Source organism: Phaethon aethereus (genome assembly GCF_964289735.1).
Source record: "Phaethon aethereus genome assembly, chromosome: 2".
Taxonomy (NCBI): Eukaryota; Metazoa; Chordata; class Aves; order Phaethontiformes; family Phaethontidae; genus Phaethon; species Phaethon aethereus.
In genome coordinates, this window is record NC_138582.1 from 137,561,046 (window position 1) to 137,571,781 (window position 10,736).

Here is a 10,736-nt window from a genome sequence, read left to right on the forward strand (position 1 = left end):
CCTGTTTCCCAAACGTGAAGGTTTAGGGCAGACCACTATTTGCTCGCATTGCGGGATGGAAGACCCACGGAGGAAAGCTCACCCAGGGGGGCAGCAGCAGAGCAGGGCAGCTCTGCCCGCGGCAGGGAGCAGGGCCGTCGGCCGGGCTGGGGCCGCTGCCCCTCGGGGGCGGCTGCGCCGGGGTCCCGGCCCCTCGCAGCGCCCGGGATGGGGGGCCTCTGCCCGGAGGGCAAAGGGCCCCAATGCAAGAGGGGAGAGACGGCTCTTTTCCCCGGAGCCTCTTCTTCCAGAAGCCTCGTCTTTTTCTTTTTTGTCCCTGGGATTTATCGCTCCTCTGCTATTTCGTTCGCCCGCTCACCTCAAACAGCAGCCGGGGGGCCGCGGCGCTGCCCCGGCGCTGCCCGCTCTGCTCCACGCCCGGGGGTGCCCCGTCTAAGCGGTCGCTGCCAGGCCGGCAGCCGAGTCGTGCGGCCCCCTCGCAGGGAGCAGCAAAAGTGGATCGCCCCATTTATTAATGGACGGGAATTTCTAGCCTTCCCTCCCAGGCGTTCCCCGTTTCAATCTGAGCTGTTGGTAAAAAGACACACCACCTGCTCTGTGCTGCCAGCGAGCGGGGAAGGAGGCATAAAGGCGGGGGATGGGGAGAAATCGAATTTAAAATAAAGCCCGGTTCCCAGGAAGTGCCGGACTCGGGCGCCTTGGGAGGGCGACCTGAAGTGAGCGGTAGGCAGGCACAGAGTGTGGGCAGAGAGGGTCTGCACGCCCTCGTTCTCGCGGTATGCCAGCCTGGGGGCTGCAGAGGCGCGGATCCGCACGGGTTTCTTCTTAAGACCAGCTCAAGGACCGGTGCGTACGTACAAAGCCAGCTCTTAGCTTTCCCGCTGCCTCCACCTCTGAATATGGCTTTCTCCGAGCGCACTCCTCCAGCCTGACAGGACAAGGCTGTGCCGTTCCCCCTCCCCAGCCCAGAACATGTGCGGCTCCCTCGGAAAGCCAGACCCCGGGGGTGCTCCGTGACGGGAGCGCGGTGTATGCGGGAGCGGGACAAAATTAGGATGTGCCTGGATCCTGCCCCGCGTGTAATTTCCCCTTCCTCCCTCTCGCTGCAAGCCGTGCCCACTGCGGCGGGGAAAGCCCGGGAGACGCGGGCTGCCCCCCGGCTGCTCAGGGCAGCCGCCTCCCAGCGCGGGCACTAAGCAGCCCGCCGGCCCCTCCGCAGCAGCTCAGGGGGTGCACGGGCACCCCGTAATCTCCCGCCCCGCCCCCCCCAGCACCACCCCAAAGCCGAGTGCGAACCGAAGGAGCTTGAGGGAGAAACCACGGAGAGGGAAGCCGAGAAAAGTGTTGGGGTAAGGGTGTATGTGTGTGTGTGGGGGGGGAGGCCAAATCACTTGTGAATGGCTTGAAAAAAATAATTGGGGGAGGGCGTGGAGGGGGGGAAGCGGAAACTTTCCTATAAAACTCAGCAAAAGTCCCTCCTCTCCACGTCAGGCCAATGACACTGCTGCCCCCAAACTTTCCGCCAGCAGGAGCTATAAGAACCTCCAAGTCTTCAACTTTCTCCCAATCCCAGACACCTCGAAGGGGCTCCAAGGAGGGATCGGGAGGGATTTTTTTTTTTTGGTTGGCGTTTTTTTTTTTTCCTCTTGGATCCTGATGCCATCCCCCCTCCCCCCAAAGTGAGGTCCTCCCTCCCTCCCTCCCTCCTCCTCCTCCTTCTCCTCGCAGGCCAGCGAAGCAGCCGATCAAGGGGGAGCTGGCGGGTTAGGTGCCCCCCTCTTCTCCCTGCCCTCCCCCCCCTCCCGGCCCGCTTCATCGCGTCTCCCCCCCAGAGATGATGCAGCAGGACGAGTCAAACTCGCCAGTCTCCCCCGCCGACGACAGCTTGAGCAACAGCGAAGAGGAGCCGGACCGGCAGCAGCTGCCCAACAGCAAGAGAGGGGGGCGCAAGCGGCGCTCCAGCCGCCGCAGCGCCGGCGGCGCCGTCGGGGCCGCGGACGAGCCCTGCAGCCCGGCCCAAGGCAAGCGGGGCAAGAAGTGCGGGGCGGGCGGGGGCGGCGGGGGCGGCGGCGGCAGCAGCAGCGGCGGCGGCAGCCCCCAGTCCTACGAGGAGCTGCAGACCCAGCGGGTCATGGCCAACGTGCGGGAGCGGCAGCGCACGCAGTCGCTGAACGAAGCCTTCGCCGCCCTGAGGAAGATCATCCCCACGCTGCCCTCGGACAAGCTGAGCAAGATCCAGACCCTCAAGCTGGCGGCCAGGTACATCGACTTCCTCTACCAGGTCTTACAGAGCGACGAGCTGGACTCCAAGATGGCAAGCTGCAGCTATGTGGCCCACGAGCGGCTCAGCTACGCCTTCTCCGTGTGGAGAATGGAGGGCGCCTGGTCCATGTCCGCATCCCACTAGCAGGCGGCGTCCCCCACCCGCATCCCCCTCGGCAGGAGCCCTAGGTAAGGCAGGGACCCCGAAACCGGCGGGGAGAGGGGCGAGGGGAGCTGAGGGGCCGCCGGTTGCGCCGTGGGCCGGGCACGCGTGGCCGTGGGGCGAGAGGGGCCCTCTCCGTCCTGCGGGGCCTGGCTTCCAGGGCCGGCCGGAGAGCAGGGCGGCTGGAGGTGCCCCCCCCCCACACACCTCCCCCGGGCGCGTCCCTCCTCCTGTGCGTCCCGAGGTGCGCCCCCGGCCCCGCGGGGCCCACGCGTGGCGGGGCGCTGCCGGCGGGGGTGGGTTGCGAGCGGGGAGGCGGCGGCGGTGCGGGTGTGCCCCGGCCAGATGGGGCCGGCCTGAGATCACTTTTTCACCAAACGCTGCGGAGCCAGCGGGGCTGCTGGGATGGCTCTTCCTGCCGCCGCCGCTGCCGCTGCCGCTGCTGCTGCCGCCGCTGCCGCTGCCGCTGCTAGTGTTTCGGAGCGAATCCGTGCCCGCCTGTGTGCTTCTCGAGGAGCGCTGCCCACCCCCCCAGCAGCCCCCTTTCCCGGGCTCTGAGGCCGCGGGCTGCTGGGCCGGGGTGTCACCCTGTCACCGCACCGCCTGCGCGTTTCTCCCTCCACTCTTCATGCCTCACGCGTGTATTTACAGAGACAGAGAGGTGTAGGTAGATGTATGTGTATCTTTCATTTCAGTAACGAGTTTTCCGCCCTCTCTGGGTTTTTGCAGATGACATTGTTCCCACAGAAGGAGAAAATGGACAATCTAGAGACTCTGAAGTTGGATACGATTTTTCGGTCTTGTCTAAAAAAAAATGTACCAAGGATTTCTTGGAAATTAGAAGAGCAATATCCAAATTCAAAGCAGGGCGTGGGGAGCACTTAAGGAAAGAGAAAGAGACAAGGGCTTTGGACAGTGACTACCCTTTGGGCGTCGGTACAATCCACACATCTCTGCATTCTGATAGAAGTCTGAATCGTTCGAATTTTTTTTTTTATTTTGACGAAGAATGTTGGAATTTAACTTTTTTTTTTTTTAATTTGCCTTTTTTTGCATGCATTCCCAAGAGGTCGTGCCTATGAGACACTGATGAAAGGAAATACATTATTGTGGACTTTCTTCATTCTTGAATGAAACCAACCAACCAAAAAATATCCCTGTAGAGATGAAAACTTTTTTTTTTTTTAGGGGGGAATAAGCTGGGCTCAAGCTGTTATATACCCGGTTCCTAACTTTTTTATTATTATTATTTTTCCTCTGAGAAAAAAATAAACATTTTATTTATTTATTGATGACCCATGTTAAAATGCAAATAGATCCGGTGTCTAAATGCATTCCTATTTTTATGATTGTTTTGTAAATATCATTGTATATTATTTTTCTGCAATAAATAAATATGATTGAAATTTTAATAACCTTAAAGTTTGGTCTCTCTGAGAACTCAGGGTTGGAACTGGAGATAAATACCTGCTTGTTGAGCTGTAAAGACACCCAAGAGAGAGGGGGCACTAGTATAAACAAACCAGGCGAAAAACGCAAATAAACTAGCTACTGACAGACACAGGCATGTTATTTATTGAGACAGCTTTATTATTCTGAGCTGAAGCTCACTGCATTTGAGGGGGGGGAGGGAGAGGTATTCTCCCTTCTCTCTTTCTCTCCCTCTGTCCCTTTAATCTTAGCGCCAAGGGCCGCGGAGTTCCGCGGGGAGCGGAGCTTTCTCCGCGAATCTCCGGCGCTGCCGCGGCGCCTTGCCCACCCCCCCCAGCAGATGTAAGGGCCCATTCCCCAGCCCCCGGAGCAGGTATTCTTGCCGATATCCCTGAGGAAGAGGCATCGGTTTTAAACAGGGATTAGTCCCTCCACAGGCAAAGCGAGAGAAAGTGGGATTGAAACAGGAAAGTGTCTAGCGAGTGGGGTTTTCCGGTGGAAGTGATGTTTGATTGCTCTGCTCTCTAGGGTTTTATATAATATATAGACTAGCCATCACATTTTCGTTGTAGAAAGCACGGAGAGATACGCTAACCCGCCCTCTTCTCCTTTTCTACACGTAGGGCGCATGTTGCCTCTGTTTCTTCTCACGGTACCCTCCGCGGGGTCCCAGCCTGCGGCCAGCCCCCGGGTGTGAGAGAGAGGAAACCTCCAGCTCTGAGAGCTCGGAAGGAAGGTGAAAAAGGGAAGTTATTCAAACCAGGAAAAAAAAAAAAAAAAAACCAACAACAACCCAAATCAACCCCAACCCTAAAAACCGGACAGCTGATTTCACCTCTGCTGTCACTTGCTCGTCTCCGAGCGCTTCGCAGCCGGTCCGCGCCCGGGGAGCGTCTCCTCCTGCCCCTCCGCGGTCGCGAAGGGTGCGCAGGGGCGTCCACCGCGGAGCGCCTGCCCCGGCCCTGGGAGCCGAGCAGGGTCCCCCGGAGCAGCGACAGGGACCCTGCTTGCCGGGATTCAGCCAGCGTCTCTGGTAAATAGGATGGGGTGTTTTTTTCAAAACAGAGCCTGTTTGCATAGCCCAGGTTGAGTTGACTTTATTGCCTGGCTGTTTTTGTTTCCATATCCACATATTACCGTCTATTGCTGACATAACAGTATTATGAATTTAATATCGTGCATATTTTAGGCCAGTGCGCAATGTTTACAGTAGAGAGCCCGCAGCGCTTGTTTGCACTGCCGGATTAGCGAGGACTTGGAAATTGGATGGGGGCTCTGGTGGTCGCGGCCCCGCCGTGATGGAGAGGAGGGGGAGCTGCTGCGAGCTCCCGGGGGGCCGCTGCCTCCCCCCGGGGCGCCGGCACCGGCAGCTCTCTGCTCAGCGACTGGCACCTCTCGGAAGACCCCGCTCCGACGCGGCCCGGCTATAGCGAGGAGGGGGTAATGTCTGCGTTACTTCGGCTGCAGCAAAAGCCAGGGGCGGGGGGAACAGAAGCGGGGCTTTGGCCGTGGGGCTGGAGGGATTTGAGGGGTTGGGGGTCGTTTCCGTTGTGCCTTTTTGGGGGAGAAATGGGGAAGAACGCCCCACGTTTAGGAACAAAACATGTTCGTGAAAAAAAAACCAACAAAACCAAAACACAAACGACATGAGCTGCTCGGTGCTGAGGAGAAGGTATGTTTCGTGGACGGGGATACCTGGGAAATATAAACGAGGAATCAAGTGCATTTTAAAAACCTGCTCGCCCTTAGAAATGGGCCGAGAAATCCGGAGCAACTCCACTTGATGGACTCAAACCTGATAGACTTTGCCTCAAGCAGCGAGCAGCCTCTGGCCCAGCCTGTGCTAGCCCTTCTCAGCAAACTAAAGCATCCGGATGAGAAAAATCCCCAGTTCCTACCCAGGGGGTTCATGTCACCCTCGAGTCTCCCCGCCTCACCCCTAGGTCCTTCCAGCCGGGTCCCTGCAGCTGTCCCCGAGCACCCGGGCGCTCAACCGGTGTGCTTTCCTGGCTGCGAACCGCTACCTTTGCTTCATAAAAAAAAAAAAAAAAAAAAAAAAAAAAAAAGGAGATAATCCTGTTTTTAAAATGCAAACGTGCCCTTTTCTGGGTCGGAATTGGGAACTACAGAGGCCTGGTGCTCCTAGAGATAGAGCCAAAAGCGATTAAGTCAGAGTCAGACTTACTGAAGGAAAAAAAACCAGTATATTAATTTGTCTTCTGGGAATTTTAAACACTCTTGCAATCAGAAACTCTGCCTTTGGAAGTCCTGATTGATTCTGCTTCTTTCTACGAGGCATCAATATGTCCCGTTTATTCGCGGACAAGCAAACCCTAGCGGAAAAGAGGTCCGGGTCCAACCGGCTCCCCCGTCCCAGCGCCACGGCCCCGACTGCGCCTCCGGGCCCCGCGGAGCGCGGAGCTGGGCGCGGAGCTGGCGACGGAGAGCGGAGCTGAGCGCGGGGCGCGGAGCTGGGCGCGGAGCTGGCGGCGGGTGCCGGTCCTGCCCGGCCGCCGCGGGTGCTCGGCGCTGCGCCTCCTGCGGGGCGGCGGGCGGGGGGCGCCGGCCGCGGGCCCTCGCACATTCCTCGGTTTGGCAGGGGCCGCCCCGCTGCTTTCTCCAGGCCGGTATCGGATTCCTCTCAGGCGTATGATTTCACTTGAAGTCCTGCCCAGGAGCCCTTCAAAGTGCGCGCTTGTCCCGCTCCCATGATGTCAGGCGGTTTTCCCTGCATCTGTAATTTTAAGCAAAACAAACAAACGCGCGGAGGGGGAGGACGGAGACGGGGACGGACGACACGACACAAAAGTCACGGAAACGCCGGGGAAAGCGCGGCGGGAGAGGGGATCACCTGCGGCGCCGGCACCTGCCGCCCGGGGAGAGCCACGGCGGGGCTCGGCGCCTCCGGGAGCGACGCCCGGGAAGGGGCTCAGCTCCCGGCGCCGGTCCGGCCCCCCCGGCCCCGGCCTCGGTGGCTGCGCCTGCCCTGGGGACACGGCGCTCCCTTCACCTGCCCCGCTCCGGCAAGGCAGCCGGCCCGCCGGGGGAGCGGGAGCGTCCGCCATAAATTAGCATCTTTGGGAAGAGCGTGGTGATGGTGACGGCGAGTTCAGTCCACCCCGGGTGGCTGAGGCGGAAAAAAAGGAAAAAAAATAAAAAAGAGGTGCACACATCCACATCCCAGCAGGACTTGTTTTATTTGCTGCACAACATAACCTGCCCTCAGTAAACATGGCACAGGATGTATTTTACATTAACTTCTGCACCAGTTTCTTTCGACTTCAGTACACTTAATGTTCTTGGCAAATCAAAGCACGTGTCCTTTGAAGAAGGTGTGTAATTGGAGTTTAAGGCATGTATGGAATTCCCAGATGTCTATAAAGTAAGAAGGAGCATTTGGCAGGTCACTTGAAGGTGGAGCAGGTTAAAATCACTTGTACAAAAGTCCCCCTTTTCTTTTTTAAAAGCAAACAGCCGGCCATTTATAAGGACCAAGTGATCGAGATTACGGGAGGCTTAGAGCGGTTTTACAGAGCAGGAACAATAAAGCTCCGGAAACATAATGATGATGATAACACCCGTCTAAAAATCCGAAATAAAACGCAAAATAAAACAAAAAATTCAGATCGGGGGAAAACTGTCCTTTGTGGCAGTAATTGCCTGTCTCCTCCGCCCGCTCAGGAGCGCTTGCACCCCTCTTATTTAGGTAGTCTTCTCGTCTTGGGTAGCCGACACTTCCCCACTCTTTTCCTAAAGAGGTGGCGTTAAATATGTAGGAACTTTACGAAAATTCCCTTCTTCAGTGCATGGACACGGGCAGAGAAGGACGCATTTCACTCCAAAATAATCCCGACGAACCACACTGAAATCAAGACGGCTGCCATGATAACAGCAGCAATTAATAATAGCAGACATAATAACGGAATCGGTTTAGGACAATTCAATACTCATCGTTTGGCTTTGGGAGCTTTACCCCAAGCTTTACACTTGCACGAGTGATTGTGCAAAGTATCAGCCCGAGCAGAACTGTGGGTTTGCTTGGGGGGGTGCAGCAAATCCTGCTTGCTGCGGGGCAGAAGTCCCGCAGCCCAATATTGTGACGGGACGGCGACCCGCTCTGCCCTCCTAATGTGGGGAAACCTGGAGGTGGGAGGGGGCGGGGGGGGGAAGGATGCTTTTAGGAAGGGTCAGGGTCGCCCCCTCATGTTTAGGGTTGCTTTGTACCGCTCGGGACGAGACAGAGTCATTAAACAAACAGTCAAGGAAGGAGCAATACACACGGCTGCAGCCGTGGGGGAAAGGGGAGCTTCGGAGGGGAAGGGATTTTGACATGTGAAAAGTTAAGCAGGTACCTGAAGGAGGTTTATTTTGACCAGATGTTAGAGCTTTTATGAAAATGTCACGTGAAACGAACAGATGTACAACTTGCAAATGGAGCCCCGCCTTGTAAATACTGGGGAGAGAAAGGCTCACAGAAAACCAAGCGTAAATCATTCCTGCCATTTTCTGTACGTCTGCATTTATACATAGATGTACAGTGTGTAGGTTCTATTTAAATATTGCTTTTTGTTTGTTTGTTTGTTTGCGGAAAAGAAAACGGAGCTGTTCGGTCCAAACTTGCTATCCTCTTCCAGTGTGTCGAGCCAAAGTCACTTTCTCCCTTCCTTTTTTCCTCCTTCCTTTCTTCCATCCTTCCTTCCTTTTTTCTTTCTTTTCTTTCTTTTTGTGTCTCTCTTTCTTTCTCTCTCCCCTCTGCCTCTCGCTCTTTCTCTTTTTCTCTCCTGCTTTCTCTCTCGCTCTCTCTTTCACTCTGCCTCTTTCCCTTTTCTTTCTTTCTTTTTTATTTTTTTCTTTTCTTCTTTCTTTCTTGTCCGTCGACCCCCTCCTTTAGTCTCGGGTCCGTTTTATCCCGAGGAAAGTATCGGATCTCTGCTGGGAGGAGAAACTGAGACTAATCAATTGCCTTCTGTTTGAAGGTGGGTAGAGACTGCTAAGAGGAGAGAAGGAGAGCCTGGGCTGGCAGCCCCGAGCTCTCCGGGCCCGGCTCTGCCCGGTTGTGCCCGGGGCTGACGGCCCCGCGCCCGCCGCCCTGCCTGCCCTCCTGCCCTGCCTGCCCTGCCCCGGCGGCGGGGAAAGCGGCAGCGCCGCGGCTCTCCAGGAAATTAAAAGCTGCCCTCGGCTCGACGTTTTCAGAAGGGCGCAGTCGGTCCTTCGCTAGCTGCAAGCCCTTCGTTGCTGGGTGGCTTTTTTTTTTTTTTTTTTTTCCCTGTACCTTTATTGCTATTTTCCCGAAGGTCCTCTGGTATTTGAGTTTAAAAAACTATGGCTCGTGTTATATCCACGATGCCCGTGGCAGGTGGGGGGGCGGAAGGTGGTCCCTGTACGAGCCCACCAGCCTGGAGGCACCACGCAGGTCAGCGAGACTCAGCCATTGCCGAGAAAAATCCACGCTGGAGCCGGGGGCAGGCTGAGGGGCTCTCGGACTCGTGCGAACACCTGCCTCTGTTCTGGACCTTTCCTTCGCGAAGCGTTTCGGTGGGCTGTAAATATGCCTTGCTTTATTTCTGCAAATCTGCTTATGCAAGTGGGTGTCCAGCTGCGGTGGTGGAACTGTGGTGGAATTTTTATAATAGGTACCTGTGCTAAATAATAGAAGAGTTCGCACTGCACTTCGCCAGACAGAAAGGAATTCAGTCTTTATTTTTCTTTTTATGCAAATGTTTTCAAAGGTAAAAAGCCTGCCATAAAAACACATTAGTTTTGAGAATGACAATGCAGGCGTATGTGATGCAGATAAATAGACTGAGGTGCTACTCACAATCTATAGCATCAGTCTAAAAATCCCTAGGGGTTCTTAATCTAGATTTATTGCCTTTGAGTCCCAATCACATGATCTTGTAAAAACGTTTAAAGTGAATGCAAATGGAAGTTTTTTAAAATAAAAGACTAACTGTGGAGTCCTTTTTTCCTTTCTTATCCACCGATGATACAAATCATGGACTCGGGATATTCAGCTGATATCACAATTTTCAGCAAAAGCCGATTTGTGTTGTAATTTTTAATGCGATTTAGAAAACAACGGGAGACTGGTTTTTACGTTTGCCTCAGAATTTGAAAAGGAGTAAGGCTTTTCTTCGCGTGTGAAAGTATACATGTTCTGGACACACAGACATATACAGGCACACAGACAAACACACACGCAGACTCGCTTCTGAACCCTGGAGCTATATCAAACGTGTTTAGTGACTGAGTGCGATGCTGTCTACGGGGGGGTTGTTGATGTAGGAGCCAAATTAGTGTTAATTTCAAACAGGCGGCTAATTCCTCCACGGAACCTCAGCACTTTCAAAGTGCTTTGCTGTGCTTCATTTTTAATTACTTGCGATGGAAAATATATCTATTTCCCACGCAGAAAGATTAATTAATTAATTAGGTCTTTCTTTCTTTCTTTCTTTCTTTCTTTCTTTCTTTCTTTCTTTCTTTCTTTCTTTCTTTCTTTCTTTCTTTCTTTCTTTCTTTCTTTCTTTCTTTCTTTCTTTCTTTCTTTCTTTCTTTCTTTCTTTCTTTCTTTCTTTCTCTCTTTCTTTCTCTCTCTTCTCTCTTCTCTCTTTCTCTCTTTCTCTCTTTCTCTCTTTCTTTCTCTTTCTTCTCTTTCTCTCTTTCTCTCTTTCTCTCTTTCTCTCTTTCTCTCTTTCTCTCTTCTCTCTTTCTCTCTTTCTCTCTTTCTCTCTTTCTCTCTCTCTTTCTCTCTTTTCTTCTCTCTTTCTTTCTCTTTCTTTCTCTCTTTCTCTCTTTCTCTCTTCTCTCTTTCTCTCTCTCTTTCTCTCTTTCTTTCTCTCGTTCTTTCTTTCTCTGTTCTTTCTTCTCTCTTTTCTCTCTT

The 10,736-nt window shown here is 54.2% G+C and overlaps 1 protein-coding gene across 1 annotated transcript; it reads left to right on the forward strand.

The window, feature by feature from the left end:
* Nucleotides 1-915: 915 nt before the first annotated feature.
* TWIST1 (twist family bHLH transcription factor 1) lies at nucleotides 916-3,047 on the forward strand. Its single transcript, XM_082014712.1, has one exon. The coding sequence runs from the start codon at nucleotides 1,835-1,837 to the stop codon at nucleotides 2,405-2,407; it is 573 nt and encodes a 190-aa protein (XP_081870838.1). The 5' UTR covers nucleotides 916-1,834; the 3' UTR covers nucleotides 2,408-3,047.
* Nucleotides 3,048-10,736: the final 7,689 nt, after the last annotated feature.

Excerpts from the sequence above, each read along its gene's own strand:
- TWIST1 (XM_082014712.1), top strand. The coding sequence starts at position 1,835 with ATGATGCAGCAGGACGAGTCAAACTCGCCAGTCTCCCCCGCCGACGAC.